This window comes from Erpetoichthys calabaricus, chromosome 11, assembly GCF_900747795.2.
Source record: "Erpetoichthys calabaricus chromosome 11, fErpCal1.3, whole genome shotgun sequence".
NCBI lineage: Eukaryota > Metazoa > Chordata > Cladistia > Polypteriformes > Polypteridae > Erpetoichthys > Erpetoichthys calabaricus.
The window spans coordinates 116729485-116746910 of NC_041404.2; the positions used below are offsets into that span (position 1 = coordinate 116729485).

At 41.3% G+C, this 17426-nt stretch overlaps 1 protein-coding gene across 1 annotated transcript in view; it reads right to left on the bottom strand.

Moving 5' to 3' along the window:
* unc5a (unc-5 netrin receptor A) overlaps window positions 1-17426 on the bottom strand; it is an 869594-nt gene that overhangs the window by 18981 nt on the left and 833187 nt on the right. The window contains exon 14 of the mRNA XM_028813729.2: window positions 7073-7237. Coding sequence (XP_028669562.1) covers window positions 7073-7237 — 165 coding nt within the window. The remainder of the gene's footprint in view (window positions 1-7072; window positions 7238-17426) is intronic.

Sequence of the window (17426 nt, forward strand, 5' to 3'; positions counted from 1 at the left end):
AGAACTAGTCACATGAAACTCTCAGACATGACCAATTACTATTCCTCCTGCCTTCACCGTTTCCAATGAAAATATAAAAGTGCAGAACTTTTTGAACGTCCCTCGTATATATATTGAAATATTAAGAATTGATCTTCGTTTAAACAGCATCTTTAGATAAAGGTTAGGTAGTTAAAAAAAAAAAAATGGAAATTTGATTGGCAATAATTTATTCAACAAAAAATGAACAGATATCCCTCCGTCTGTAGTAAAAGTAAGTACACCCCTTTGACTCTAATAGCTGGCATTGTCCCATTTGGCAGAAACAACCTCAAGTAGACATTTCCAATAACTGTAAATCTGCCAGAAGGTGTTTCCCACTTCTTCATGCAGAATTATTTCAGCTGTGTGATGTGTGAGGGGTGTCTTGCATATACAGCCTGTTTCACATCCCCGCACAGTAGCTCAATGTGATTCTGATCCAGGTTTTGACTTGGCCACTCCAGAACCCTCCATTTCTTTCTTTTCAGTCATCCTTTGGGGGATGTCCTGGTATGTTTAGGTTTATTATCATGATGTAAGACCCACTTTCAGTTGGGCTTCTGATAGATGCTGTCACATTATCCTCTGGCACAATGAAGAATTCATAGTGGATTTCATGATGGTGAGCCTCCCAGGCCCTGATGCAGCAAAGCAGCCCCAGACCATAACATTTTCATCACCATGCTTTATAGCTGGTATCAGATTTTTCTTACTGAAAGCTGTCTTTGGCTTTTTTTTGAGAAATTAGTTCACACTTTTGTTTTCAGTCAGCTAGATTACTGTAACGCACTCCTCTCAGGACTAACCAAAAAAGACATCAATCGATTGCAACGAGTGCAGAATGCAGCTGCCAGAATCTTAACTAGGAAAAGAAAATCAGAGCACATCTCTCTAGTTTTGATGTCACTACATTGGTTACCCATGTCATTTTGAATTTACTTTAAAATCCTGCTTATGGTTTACAAAGCCTTAAATAATCTCTTTCCATCTTATATTTTGGAATGTCTTTCACCTTACACTCCAAATCATAACCTTAGATCTTCAAATGAGTGTGTACTTATAATTCCAAGAGCTAAACTTAAAAGAAGTGGTGAGGTGGCCTTCTGCTGTTAGGCACCTAAAATCTGGAATAGCTTACCAACAGAAATTCACCAGGCTAATTCAGTGGAGCACTTTGAAAAACTGCTAAAAACACATTACTTTAACATGGCTTTCTCATAGCTTTATTTCAGTTTAATCCTGATATTCTGGTTATGCATTTAATTATCAATATCATTCATGGGGCGGCACGGTGGCACAGTGGTAGCGCTGCTGCCTCGTAGTAAGGAGACCTGGGTTTGCTTCCTGGGTTCTCCCTGCATGGAGTTTGCATGTTCTCCCCGTGTCTGCATGGGTTTCCTCCAGGTACTCCGGTTTCCTCCCACAGTCCAAAGACATGCAGGTTAAGTGGATTGGCGATCCTAAATTGTCCCTAGTGTGTGCTTGGTGTGTGGGTGTGTGTGTGTGTGTGTGTCCTGTGGTGGGCTGGCGCAATGCCCAGGGTTTGTTTCCTGCCTTGCGCCCTGTGTTGGCTGGGATTGGCTCCAGCAGACCCCCGTGACCCTGTAGTTAGGATATAGCGGATTGGATAATGGATGGAATATCATTCATGGTAACTCCGATATCCGTACTAACCCCTAAAGTTATTTTTGGGAGATCTGCGCCACCACCACATGATCAAAGCATTTTGATGTTCCTACATTGATGGATTAAAGGCCAGAAGTCCACGTGACCGTCCTCATCAAGTTCTTCCATGTGAATCCTGAATACAATGAGGACTGATTGTGAGGTCATTTATGTTAGGTAGAATGCCTAGAGGGGGCTGGGTGGTCTCGTGGCCTCTGAACCCCTGCAGATTTTGTTTTTTTCTCCAGCCATCTGGAGTTTTTTTTTTGCTTGGTTTTTCTGTCCTCCCTGGCCATCGGACCTTACTTTTATTCTATGTTAATTAGTATTGCCTAATTTTATTTTTATATTTTGTCTTTTTTCTCTTTCTTCATCCTGTAAAGCACTTAGAGCTATATCATTTGTATGAAAATGTGTTATATTGTGCTATATATGTGCTACATATGATGCATATGTAAGATCAGTCAGCCGCTCATGTTTCTTTCATTTAAGAAATTTTTCTAATCTAAGAAATGCTGTTTCAAAGTCAGAAATGGAGATGCTTGTTCATTCTTTTATTTCCTCACGGCTTGACTACTGTAATGCTCTCTAGCAAGTCCTCACTCTCACATCTTTAGTTAGTCTAAAATGCAGCTGCCAGGCTCCTAACTCGCGCTAGCCTGAGTGATCATATTACCCCCATTCTGCACACACTGCACTGGCTCCCAGTCTTTTATAGAATTCATTTTAAAGTTTTGGTACTTACTTTGCATGGACAAGCTCCTGAGTACCTAACCAGTCTGCTCTAATGCTATACAGCTTGTTAGACTCTTAGATCTGGGCAACAGGGCCTTGTAGTTGTCCCACACACTTGGCTAAAACCTGTGGGGATCGTGCCTTTCAGTCTGTGACACCAAGACTATGGAATAGCCTGCCTTGTGGTCTGCGTGGAGCCGAGTCTGTTGATTCTTTTAAAAAACAAAACTTTTTTTTTTAAAAAACATTTCTTTTTTATACAGGCTTTCAATCAGTGCTGAATAGTTCCTGTTTGCTTATTTATTATTTGTATTGGTTTTGGTTATGTTTTGTTTTCACTGTTGTATTTGTACTGTATTTGCTGTTCAGAGCTCTGTGACCTTATGTTTGTGAAAGGAGCTATATAAATAAACTACCGTCTTTTTCCGAAAATAAGACATCCCCCGAAAATAAGCCCTATCGAGATTTTCGGAACTTTTTGTAATATAAGCCCTCCCCCGAAAATAAGCCCTAGTTAAAATAATGTGAAAAAAAGAATTCGTTAAAAAATGCTGTTGATGTATTAAGTATGTTTAGCTTCCCTAATACTCGTATTTCAGAGAAATGTTTGAAATAAAATATTCCGAGAAATTCATTGTTTACCTCTACAGTTCGTTTCAAATTAATTCTTGGAATTTATCTTAAAAATACAACATAAGGCAGCATGAATACATAAATATTGTGTCCGCTCTGCTCTGCTGTGTTGTACTGCGTCGCGCGTATCGCAGAGTATGGTCGAATGAGGTGGGGAGGGGGTGGAGGGGGGCATGCATATGCGGAATGCGACGGAACGCGTCGTTGGCGCACACTATAAATAATTGTTCGTTAAGGCAGCAGTCTACATTGAGCGACAGTGCAGATACAACGTTTGTTCATTTCAGTCTTGTAAGTCTGATTATTTCCTCATACGTCATTTTATTTTTTTTGTAAAACCAGGCTTACAGGAAGTTGTGAATTGGGTACAAAATTCATGGGACAAAATAACTGATAGTTGTGTTTCCAATGCACTACGAACAGGCTACTTAGACAAGAAGTATTCATTTAACGATAGCTATATTGCAAGACATGAGAGATTCGGGCCAATGATTCAACAGGAAATGGATTTGGAGGAAAATCAGAACAGAATTCAGAATTTGATTTATGACGATGTTCCAGAAGAAGATGACATGACTGTAATTGAATAAATTTTAATTTCTGTATTCTGTGTAAAATAAATAAATATTAAATAAAAATATATAAATATACTTTTATTTTTGTCCTCCCCCGAAAATAAGCCCTAGTGCATATTTTGGACCAAAAAAGAAAGTAAAACAGTGTCTTATTTTCGGAAAAAGACGGTACTAAACTAAACTATATAAATAAATATTGTTGTTGTTGTTTAACCATATATGTCTTCTGGTACTGGAGCCAAATAACTCAATCTTTGCCATGTTTGTCCAGAGCACATTGTTCCATAAGTCCTGATTTTTGCCTAGGTGTTTATGGGCAAACTTTAGTCTTTCCCTGATGTTCTTTCTGGACAGCAAAGGCTTCCGCCTGGTACACCTGCCATGTAGGTCTAATTTGTTCAGCCTCTTCCTAATGGTATGCTTCTGCCCTTTGACATCAACAGCAGCGAGAGATACCTGTAGGTGCAGTGATGAAATGCTGGGGTTCTTAGAGACATCTTTCAGGATCTCGTATTCTGCTGTCAAGCCGAACCTGCTGGAATGGCCAGGCCTGGACAAGTTGGGAGTTGTTTGAAACATTCTCCACTTGCAGATGGTCTTCTGGACAGTGGAATGATTGATTTCCAATTGTTTACCTTTTTATATCCCTTCTCAGACTCTGTGGCATCTATAAGCTTCTTTCTAAAGGCCTATGCTTTGTGGTAAAGCACACTTCAACAACAAAGAGCAAACCGAACTAAATGTCTGAGGCATAAATACAGTAAGACAGATTCAGGCACAATTCTCTGTAACAATGTTCTAATCATTTACACCTGATCTTGCGCACTTGATTCTAATTTTAGGTATTTGAGACAGTGATGAATGCAGGGATGTACTTATTTATTCCACATGCAAATCTTGCATTTACGTTTATTTAAATTATGCAGTTGACTACAAAATGTAAATGTGGTATATCACCATTATCTATTGATACTGTTTAAATGAAGATCAAATCTTAATCTTAATTAAAAAAGAAAAACAAAACATCTGATGAGGTGGGCTTTTTCACATGACTGTACTTGACATGGTCATTTCTGGCAGCAACTATGCAGGGCACATTTACTCTCAAAATGAAATATGCCATCCCAGTTGAAGTAAAAAAGCTCATACGTTAACTGAAGACTGATGTCACTTTAAATCTACCTGTGACCTGAAGTTAGGGGGTTCATATTTCAGATTTGCTTTATGCTCTCAAGAAGCTGAGTTCCATACACAGACAGGATGAAACACGGCAGAAAAATTAAGAATGATCTACTATGGATTCTTTTTTGTAAAGACTTACTAATTTCTAAATATATATCACAGGATCCCAGTGTATGAATGTTTAATTCAGTAATGCGATGCACTTCACCTACTTTTGCTGAAAGAAGATGCTTTATTATTCTAATGTATGTGTTAAACTGCTCTGGGACAGCTTTCAACATAGCAGTTACAGTATTAATAAAATAAAGCTTGTTCAATTTGTCTGTTAATCATTACATAATAAATTTGTTTTCGTTTTCACAAAATACTCTTCCCAAATGAGACTTAACTCTTTATGACTGGCATGGTGAACAGCATGTGACGTATTAATCTGCACAGGGCAGGAAAAATCTGCCAAGTAAATGCGGTGTGTCGTGGGAAAGCAGTGGCAAAGGCCAAAAGACTGCTTGAAAAAGTGCTTAACTGTCTTACATGATTACATCTTCTAACCAAATGTATGTTCCCAAGGCACTCCACTTCAACTTCATTTTTAATGTGGACAGCCTCTCTTTTCTGCTGCACACTGCATTAAGTGACTGGCCTTCTAGAACATGCCATTACGTGACCAATAGTATTTCACCTTGGGAGACAGCTACTCTTATTATCAGTGGGTATCAGTAAAGACTAAGAGCACACAGTGTAGCTCAGGGCGAAAGGAATGAGCGTTACTTGGAGCACATTTACAGATCAGCACAACATTCAGCTACACTAAGGACTGTAAAGGAAGTTTCTTCTACCCATCCACTTCATCAAGCACCCAAGTGTGATATAGCGCATCCACATCTCAGAAGAAAAGCCCAGTTTTTAAATAAATAATCACCGCACTCGATGTTTAAAGAGGGGGTGTGGTAGTGTGGCCAGAGCGGTTCCCGGACGCTACGTGAGGCGGACGTTTCCTTGCTTATGGGCACAGGTGAGGAGTCTTCTGCATCCGTAATTGAAGCTGGGAACTGCTAAACGCCACACCTGAGTCATGTTCCCAGGAAAAATAGGAGAAACGCAAATCAGAACAGTAAAAAAAAAGACGGAAGATGATAAGAAAGTAAGAGGCAGGGAGCAAAATTTGGGGGAAAGAGAGTGGACGAGCCAGCTAGCTGAGAAAGAAAAAGGTCAGCAAGGTTAGGGGTCCCAGATGGAGCGAGTGATCAGCGCTCGTGGGACAGGATTGTGCCTACTAAGTTAATAGAAGAGTGGGTACGATCGGGGACAAGTCCACCCTAGAGATCCGAGGGATGTCTTCGAGGGCGAGAAGAAAGACAGGCGGACAACCGACCCTGGGCAGTCAGGCAGACGCCGGCGGAGGCAGCTAAGATGGGAGTTGGTAGTGTGAGGACCGCAGTGGCTGAAGTCTCTCCCACTGAGCATACCTTGAAAGAGCTGAAGAGACTAGGAGGAAGCTGAGCTTGGCTGGTGTGACCCCAGTGTCGTCAAAAGGATTTTAATCTCGCTTTAACCTTGTTTTAAACATCTGGGATTTTTACCTGTTTTTATGGATTATTTATTTATTATGAACGTTTTGATTACACTACACTATTTATTTGGACACTGTTGATTTTGTTGTTTTAATAAAAACACTTCACACCTTTTTGCACCATCCCCTTGCTTTTTGATGTCTTCACGGTCCAGCTCATCCGGTGACATTACCAACGTTGTTGTGTTCAAGAGCTCCCAAAACGGAGATGGGAGCCTGGAGCGGAACCCACATCGTCACACCAAGGTACAAGAAGAACTCGAACCACTGCAACTTTGGCTCTCAGATGTCAAGGGTCTAAATAATAATGACTGGATAGACAATTAGGGTGGGCTAAGTCACTTGGATTTAAGACAATAAGATTCACAGTGCTAGTTCCCATCTGTTCTAAGTCTTTCAAGAGCCAATGACAATTTGGACCAACCAACCGCATTCATTTTTAAGGTTTTAAGGTTTAGCTGAAGTTGTTTCTTTCATTAGCCTGTTTGACATGAGCCTCAGCTTTCAAACTGGATACCAACTAGGACTTTTAGTACTTGTACTCAGTGATTTATTTATACTCTGCTCACAAAAGCAAAATAGTAAGGCAAACACCACTAGTGGAATGTACTAATCACAGTAAATGAACCAGCAATATATTGAACACTGGGTATCCGTAGGACTTTGTGCTACACTCTGCATGCCAACTCACCTTGGCAATGTTGAAGTCAATACCAAAACTCTGTCCTTCTCCTTCCACCTGCCACACACACAGCCGGCATGACAGCTCACATGTACTCAGACTGAGCCGCTCCAGTGTAAAAGTGCAGTGCAAACTCCGCTGAGAGCCACTCCAGATGTGATAAAATGGGATTTCCTGGAAGACAATCACAGGAGAACATTTTATAAAGCAAAACAGTGAAAATCTACTGTGACACTGCTTGGAGAGTTTTAGACTGTTGAATTGATATTTTTTTTTCTAGGCTTTTAAAGGCAACAATATCAACTCTACAACTCTACTGTGTGTCTTCCCACAGTGTGAGATAAGGGGATAACGTGTATTAATATAACATTCTTAAACCAACTTATTCCAATTCATGGTCACAGGAACTAGAGACTATCCTGGCAGCACAAGGAACAATACACACACAGGCACAAGATGGATGCGTAAATTCCATAACAGACAATGGCTAGGCACAGGATTTGAACCCAGGACACTGGCTGGATCCAGAGGGCAGTAGAGCCATGCCAAAACCCAGACAACATGTCACATGTAATAAAATGAAATAAAATATATTATCAATTTATCTTCTTTTATACCTTAATAAAGAAAGAGTGCCTCCTAGTGTCTCTCCACAAACAGAAAAATGTCAGGGACGGACAAAATGATAAGAAGGAATAAACAAATGATATAAAAATGAAACTTAAAATATCAAAATACAACACAATTAAAGATAGGACATTTATAAACACTATTGTTCCCACTGGGTTTACCCTTTAGTTCTAAGTTTTTTGTTTCCTCAAGCAGGAGTAAGGAGCACATTGTTGGGTGTTGTTGCTGGAGAGTCAAACATGCGGCATACGTTTTGGACATACAGGTAAGAATTCTCTGTACTCAGTACATGTGATAATCCTACTACTGCTACTACCACTACTGCCATTCAAAGATTGCTTTCCTTGTGTAAAACAATGTCCTGCTTCTCAATCCCACTAAGTACAGCAACCACATATTTGTCACCGCTTTTTTGTTACTGAAAAATCTTCTGTAAAAGCCAGATTTCCACCTGGGACAAATAAAGTCTCTGTCTGTCTGTCTGTCTGTCTGTCTGTCTGTCTGTCTGTCTGTCTGTCTGTCTGTCTGTCTGTCTGTCTATCTATCTATCTATCTATCTATCTATTCTCCCTGTCACATCCCACCTTAGTCCATTTATGCATCTGCAGACATTGCCAGTGAGCCTTCACCTCATATGTCTTTCTGACTTCAGACTAATTTTGCTAATAATAAGTGCCACTCTTTAAATACCACTCAGAGTTACTTCTGGGTCAAGACTCAGAATGACCAGTGGAGGCAGAGTCTGCCATTTACAGCTCTAGGGTCACCAAATTAGAGTACCCACTGATGGCATTTGATGTCACTGCACTAAGTGACCTCTGGAGGGTTAGGCTTCCCAGGTAGGTTTAAGACTGCCTTCTGTGTTGGCCATTTGAGTAACAGAGCACTTCTTTTTTCAGGTTCTGTATCTCTGTTTGCCTGGAGGGGTTTTACTAGCCTCACATGAGTCTTCCATGGCCTGAGCACCCTCTCTCTACCAGATTGCCACCATTCCATTGTTTGCAAGAAATTTCTAGGTAGTGTTTGGGTTACTTCGTTCCATTTCACATTCTGGGTTCCTTTACAGGGTTCATCTCTAAGCATCACTTTATTTTTCTCTCACTCTGTGGCGCCCATTAACATTTCATTCCTGGGAACTATTTACAGGCAAAAAACACTGCCCTTGTGTTCTCTCCTTAGCTACATCTGCCAGTATGTATGTCTCTGTATCATTGGATTGTCCACATTTGAAAGCTGACATCGCAGTGGCTCTTTTGCCCCTGTTAATCCTTTGCAATTGTTTGCCACTGAATGGCAAGTTCTAATATCACTGGAGTACCATATTCCACCCACCATGGAATAATGCAGAAAAACGTTTGTCGAAAAAGGAACGGTGTGCCCACCTGCTGAAATTCTACTTTAAAGATTACCTCAAGTTGTCTGTTTAGTTACCCTGAATTCAGTATTTGAAATTCTCACTGCCAAAGAAAGCATTTGTGCCATTTGATGACATTCTGAGTGGAACAAGCACCATTTTACTAAATGCTCCACTTTTGATTCAAGCTTTTCCAGCTGCTTCTGAACATGTTTTTACTTTCACAAGAAAAAAATGTATATATATATATATATATATATATATATATATATATATATATATATATATATATTGTGGAAATCAGGGGGCGCAGCAGCCCCCCAAACACGTGAAACGACAGACACAAGTGCTGTAAAATAAAAGGCTTTTATTCCATGGGAAACATTTTCCAGCCCAGGAATACAGCACTTCTTCTTCTCTGTTTTCTTTCCTTTACCTCAACTCCTCAACAGGCAAGCTTCATCCCTCTTCCTTCCTTCTAACTCTGACTTACTTCGGTGAGGTAGCTGGCTCCTTTTAAGCTGCACCCGGGAGAACCTCAGGTGGCTCATTAGGGAGGTCTGGTATTACTCCCAGGTATGGCGGAAACCCAAAGTAGGGCTCGGCAGCTCCCGTAGCTCTCCCTGGAATCCAACAGTGCTGAGCCAACCAATACCAAGTCCTGTATAGCCCTGCCAAATAACAGTTTGGGTGAGATAGCGCCCTCCATAGGTTATCTACACCATTATGGAGGGGTCCTGGTCATGTAATGGCACCGGCCACCATCCAGCACAATATATAAATATATATCATATATAAACATCTATGCATGGAATTGTGTCTGTCTGTCTGTCTTTCCGGCCTGGAAGAGCGAGGTGGCCTGGAAGTGCGAGGCTACAGCATGAAGAGCTGGCAAGGTGGTCCCAAGGTAACGAATCAGAAGAAAAAAGAAGTAGGAGACTACAGCATGAAGCTGAAAGAAAGCAACTCCATCGCCAAAGTGAAACTGCTAAGGAAAGACAAGCGAGAGAGAAACTCACTTAGCCACTGATAGACAAGGGGGGTGAGCATGTCCGCAAAACGAAACCACCGAATCTGCATTTCAGCTTTTTTTCTGTTGATTTCAATATTTTCTAGGAGCCCGGGCTTTTTACAGCATGGGCTTGCATAGCTAGTATATATTTATATATACTGTATTTATAAAACAATAAAAATATTGTGTGACTACTACAGTACTAATACTATTTACTACACCATGAGTGTGGTCGAGTGTAACATCTCTACATCCATCCATCCATCCATTATCCAACTCGCTATGTCCTAACTACAGGGTCATAGGGGTCTGCTGGAGCCAATCCCAGCCAACACAGGGTGCATGGCAGGAAACAAACCTCAGGCAGGGCACCAGCCCACCACAGGGCACACACACACACACACATCCAGCACACACTAGGGACAATTTAGAATCGCCAATGCATCTAACCTGCATGTCTTTGGACTATGGGAGGAAACCCACGCAGACACGGGGAGAACATGCAAACTGCACGCAGGGTCTCCTAACTGCGAGGCAGCAGCGCTACCCACTGCACCACCGTGCCGCCACATCTCTACATAAGAGAAGAAATTTCCATGAGTTCTGTGACACCTTCTTATTCGTTCTGCTCTGGTCTCAGCTCGGCATTCATTTTCAAATTCATCTTTGCCTCTTGTCAGCTCCTAAACTAGCCATCATGTTAAGCCAGGTTCCTTGTCTGATGTCACTGCCTGTTTAACTGGAAGTTCATTGCATCATATCAATGCTTCAGCCAACTTACCCTGACTCATTTTGTAACATCCTGATACAATTCTTAACCTGAATTTCTGTCAGATTTCTCAGTTTTCAATAGTTTATACCGAAATTTGAGCAGACTCTCAGGAGAGTCCCTATTTGAAACATCGTAATGGTGAAGCTGCTCCCTCAGCAGACCTATGACCACTGGTACATTTTTCAGGATATGAATCAGGGGATTGGTTTGTTCAGTCTTTTCTTTTTTGTCTGACAGCAGAATTTGGAAGCTATTCGATTTTTAAAAGTATATATTGTCACACATGTTGCTTTGTCTTAGAACATGGGAAGGTTTTGGGTGTGAACCAATCACTAACACAATTTCCATTTTGTCTAGAATTGAAGAGAGCACCCTGAAAGACCAATGAAGTAATTTCTGGTTTCAACATCTCCAGTCCTGCCACTTCTGATTCTTCCAATATAAAGCCATCTGCTTGTTCATTCTGGGCCTCACTTCTGATGGAGGCAGTTTGAGGAGCTGTAATTTCCACACTAAACCCTTTTCAGCACTTATTTTTTTTTCAGCTTCGACCTTAAACAGGGAATCCCCTGGAGTCCCAACCCTTTGTTCTTGTTTTCATTCTTTATTTTTGCAGTATCCTTGTCCTGACAAGATAAACTTTGACAAGGAATTTTCCAAGTGTGTGGTTTTCTGAATGCCTGCTATGTTTTTTGTTCCAGTTTCCTTTTGTCTTCCTGGTGGCTGACTTTCTCTGCATGTAAGTAGTAATTCTTTGCTTGATTGTGCTTGTGATGAATTTATTGCTTTGTTCTATTGTTCTATTGGATTTAGGTCAGTGGTATCAATTCCATCATCCTCCAGGAACTACTTGCATACTCTCGTCACATGAGGCCAGGCATTGTCGTGCACCAGGAGGAACCCAAAGCCCACTGCACCAGCATAGGGTCTGACAATGGGTCCAAGGATTTCATCCGGATACTTAATGCCAGTCAAGGTGCCATTGTCTAGCCTGTAGAGGTCTGTGCATTCTTCCATGGATATGCCTCACCCGACCATCACTGACCCACCACCAAACTGGTCATGCTGAACGATGTTACAGGCAGCATAACATTTTCCACAGCTTCTCTAGACCCTTTCACGTCTGTCACATGTTCTCAGGCTCAACCTGCTCTCATCTGTGAAAAGCAGAGGGTGCCAGTGGTGGACCTGCCAATTCTGGTATTCTATGGCAAATGCCAATTGAGCTCCATGGTGGCGGGCAGTGAGCACAGGGCCCAGAAGAGGACGTTGGGCCCTCAGGCCACCCTCATGAAGTCTGTTTCTGATTGTTTGGTCAGAGACATTCACACCAGTGGCCTGTTGGAGGTCATTTTGTATGGCTCTGGCAGTGCTCATCCTGTTCCTCCTTGCCCAAAGGAGCTGATACCCGTCCTGCTGATGGGTCAAGGACCTTCTACGGCCCTGTCCAGCTCTCCTAGAGTAACTGCTGGTCTCCACCATGTCCTTGAGACTGTGCTGGGAGACACAGCAAACCTTTTGGTAATGGCACGTACTGAAGGGCCATCCTGGAGAAGTTGGACTACCTGTGCAATTTCTGTAAGGTTCAGGTATCGCCTCATGCTACCAGTAGTGACACTGACCGTAGCCAAATGCAAAACTAATGAAAAAACAGTCAGAAAAGATGAGGAGGGAAAAATGTCAGTGGCCTCCACCTGTTAAACTACTGTATTCCTGTTTTGGGGGTCATCTCATTGTTGCCCCTCTAGTGCACCTGTTCTTAACTTCATTAACACCAAAGCAGCTGAAACTGATTAACAACCCCTCTGCTACTTAAATGATCAGATCAATAGCCAAGAAGTTTCATTGACTTGATGCTATACTCTGATTAAAAAGTGTTCCTTTAATTTTTTTGAACAGTTTATATATATATTGTGACAGATGGCTGGGGACCCTACCCAGCCAGGATGCTTGGAAGGTCCACGAGAAGGACAATACGTCCCCTGGGCAATGAGAGGACAGCCGTCCTGGTCTGCTTGGAGGCCACCGGAACAGACCTGGGAAGCTCATCCCTGTTGGGGAAGTACTACAATTCAAAAGTCTCAAAAAATGGTAGTAAAGATCACATTAGCGTAAACAAATTATTATGAATTAATGGATCCGCGAAAAGAGATTGAATATATTGTTCAGATTTAAACTTTAAGCAGGAGACTTGTAGATCATCTAATTCATGTTGCCATCAGGGAAAAGTAGTGTTTCTTCCCAATGAAGAAGCATATCCGCGAGAATTAAAAGATTTGTTGTTTGGTGAAAGTGAAATCCACATATGCTGTCAAGCTTGGGTCACTGAGTTGCACAGATACACAGGAGATTTTAGAGACAGAAACGTTATTCAAACACTTCAGACAAATAGAAGTCTCTTTCAGGAGTGAATCGAGCTCCATGTGTAGTCGGAGGGTATAGTTCAGTCTCTCAATTAAAAGAATAGAAAATCATCCTCTTCATAGGGGCACGCCTCGAGAGCGGGACCCCCAAGAAGAGCAGAGGATGTCTGGGGGAGAAGAGAGAGAAGACAGTGAGACAAAAGGACAGCTGCTATATAGGCTTTTAAATGTTCGAAGCGCCGCACGAGATGGAGATCACACGGCATGGCAGCAGCAGCAAGCCAACAGCTCATTGAGCAAAGAGGAGGTAAAAAAAACTATTTGTTTCCCATTGTATCACTGTTGAAGAGGGGGTTTCAGAGGAGTGACCGTGTCTTCTTGGGGTGCATTCAGCCCCCCTCTTCACACAGTTGCGAAGTGGCTGGTGTGTAGCCCAAGCCATATGGGGATTTTGGGACGCGAAGTGAGCACTGGGCAAAGCCCCATAGTATATACTGTATATATATATATATACAGTGCATCCGGAAAGTATTCACAGCGCATCACTTTTTCCACATTTTGTTATGTTACAGCCTTATTCCAAAATGGATTAAATTCATTTTTTTCCTCAGAATTCTGCACACAACACCCCATAATGACAACATGAAAAAAGTTTACTTGAGGTTTTTGCAAATTTATTAAAAATAAAAAAACTGAGCAATCACATGTACATAAGTATTCACTGCCTTTGCTCAATACTTTGTCGATGTACCTTTGGCAGCAATTACAGCCTCAAGTCTTTTTGAATATAATGCCACAAGCTTGGCACACCTATACTTGGCCAGTTTCGCCCATTCCTCTTTGCAGCACCTCTGAAGCGCCATCAGGTTGGATAGGAAGTGTCGGTGCACAGCCATTTTAAGATCTCTCCAGAGATGTTCAATTGGATTCAATTCTGGGCTCTGGCTGGGCCACTCAAAGACAGTCACAGAGTTGTCTCCTTTGATATCTTGGCTGTGTGCTTAGGGGGTTTGTCCTGCTGAAAGATGAACCGTCGCCCCAGTCTGAGGTCAAGAGCGCTCTGGAGCAGGTTTTCATCCAGAATGTCTCAGTACATTGCAGCAGTCATCTTTCCCTTTATCCTGACTAGTCTCCCAGTCCCTGCCGCTGAAAAACATCCCCACAGCATGATGCTGCCACCACCATGCTTCACTGTAGGGATGGTGCCAGGTTTCCTCCAAACGTGACGCCTGGCATTCACACCAAAGAGTTCAATCTTTGTCTCATCAGACCAAAGAATTTTGTTTCTCATGGTCTGAGAGTACTTCAGGTGACTTTTGGCAAACTCCAGGCGGGCTGCCATGTGCCTTTTACTAAGGAGTGGCTTCCGTCTGGCCACTCTACCATACAGGCCTGATTGGTGGATTGCTCCAGAGATGGTTGTCCTTCTGGAAGGTTCTCCTCTCTCCACAGAGGACCTCTGGAGCTCTGACAGAGTGACCATCGGGTTCTTGGTCACCTCCCTGACTAAGGCCCTTCTCCTCTGATCGCTCAGTTTAGATGGCCGGCAGCAGAAATTTTTCTGTAACCTTCCCCAGATTTGTGCCTTGAGACAATCCTGTCTCGGAGGTCTACAGACAATTCCTTTGACTTCATTCTTGGTTTGTGCTCTGACATGAACTGTCACTGTGGGACCTTATGTAGACAGGTGTGTGCCTTTCCATATCATGTCCAATCAACTGAATTTACCACAGGTGGACTCCAGTTAAGCTGCAGAAACATCTCAAGGATGATCAGGGGAAACAGGATGCACCTGAGCTCAATTTTGAGCTTCATGGCAAAGGCTGTGAATACTTATGTACATGTGCTTTCTCAATTTTTTTATTTTTAATAAATTTGCAAAAATCTCAAGTAAACGTTTTTCACGTTGTCATTATGGGGTGTTGTGTGTAGCATTCTGAGGAAAAAATGAATTTAATCCATTTTGGAATAAGGCTGTAACATAACAAAATGTGGAAAAAGTGATGCGCTGTGAATACTTTCCGGATGCACTGTATATATACACACATATATATACGAGAATTAGAAGAATTTCCTTTAGTTACTTTCTGGCTCCTTATTTTCTCCTGTAAGTGAAAAATCTCAGCAAAGATTGTGACCCAGTCAATTCTAGGGATGTAAAAAACTGACTTGATTATATTACTGGTTAATCCAGAGCAGTGACATTTGCACCACTAGTGATCAAATGGTTTTCAATATAATTGCTTCAAAGTCAATTGAAGGATGTGTGAATTTATGGGACCAAGGTCGTAGGTGCATTATTTATAACTGTATTGTGCAACCTTGTATATCTTGTCCAGCCAGATAAATATGCAGCACCAAAACAATAATGCTAAGCTTTCAGCCATAAATGATCTTTACTGAAGATGTTTTAATCACATCAGTTTAACAGCAGAAAGCATGGAGCACATCTTTTTAAAATATGAAATCAATATATTGAATAATTTTATTACGACATGGAAATTCGGCTGACACAGTAAGAAATTTAGTGTTGCCAGATTGTTTTTTTTGTTTCAAATGATTGTAAAATCAGTTTTTATTGGCAAGAACATCAGAGCTTAGTAAAGCAGCTCTTCAGATTTCCCACACGGATAAAGAAAGAGAAAGAGCAAGGTGATAAACGGATTATGGGTTTTGTAGGAAAAAGATGGGAAGACTATAAAACAAAATTGCCTCAACAAGCAGCCCACGTATCTTCTGAGAGTCATTAGCATTGGTGGTGGAGAGTGTTGGGGGGAAGCCGCTTTTCCAAATGAAGATCAGTTCCGAGTAGGCTTAGTGATGATAGAGCCGTAAAAGGCTGAATGTTTCCCTGTCATGTCTGACACTCTTCTCCTCTCATATTTATGAGAAACAGTTTGAAGAAAGATCACAGCATGACACATAACAAGAGGAAGCCATGCTGGATGAGCAAAGTGCTGCTCAGCTGTATTTTTGTCCAGAGAAAAGCCCGGTAATTGGTAGGTGCAATAAATAAAACAGTAGATGCCAGAAAAGTACAGCATGACTGGGATTCAGTCATGCAGAAGATGAACTGCCAAAGTGACGTGGCAGGAGGTGGAGAGGTGGGGGGGCATGGCTACATCATTGTTAGGAACAGAACCCACTTTCAGATGTGGAATTATCTTCTCTCAGTATTTAGGGTCACGGGATGATTACTTGGTGTTAAAGTTTCCTAAACTCTGCAAAAAACAGTAAATAAAAAGCAAATTCAGTCAGCTTCCATTACATCTTCTCTTGCAAGTGACAAGATGGGTTTCATAGTGTTATTTAGGATAATGATGGCACATCTTAGAAACATTGAGGCAAATGGATCATTTTAGGTGCAAGACCAAATATTTCACTAAGAAGTGTTTCATTTAAGATTTTACTTTGCGGAGCTTATCTATAAAAGACAAAGGAAAAGAGCATGCTGAAGTTGACTGATTTATTCACCAATTTGTTTAACCCATCAGTGTTGCAATTTCAGAAATAAAAACACTATTGATAACTTTGAAGTTGATATTTGTGTGTCACTTTCAAATGTAAAAAAATATTCATCTATCCATCCATCCATTGTCTGGACTCGTTTAGTTCACTTCAGAAAGCCAAAGCCTACCATGCTAACACAAAACCAGTTCTGGAGGGATACCAAAGTCACAAATTACACAGATGTAAATATAAATATAAGGTCAGAGTGAGATATTTCAGTAAGAAGATGAACAAACCATAAAGAAGCTATAAATAATAAATAAATGAGATGACTTTGGCAACCACTTTAAAAAAGTGTCAAATAAACAACGAATATCTTATTTTATATGAACATGAATGCTGAGATAGAAAATGGGAATCAAAAGCAGAATTGGTCAGTGATCGGCTCCTGACACTGATGACACAAATGGCACAAATGACTGAGAATGCTCGACCTTTAAAGACAACACAAAGTTTAGAGGATTTTAGTTCTAACACAACATCTTAGACTCAAGAACCAGTAGCAACAACTATATGATATTTCATTTTTTTCATACTTGTTTTGTTTTGCTGTAAATATAGTTCAAATAAGACACTAAACATTGCAGGGGGCAACAGTTAAGTTAGCCAAGCGGGTGACAGAAAAGCAAACGTGAAATGGGAAACTGAAGGGAAGGAACTGAATAAAAAACGAATGCACAACCTGTCCATGCTGCCATTCCTACCCCTTCCCAGTAAGCACC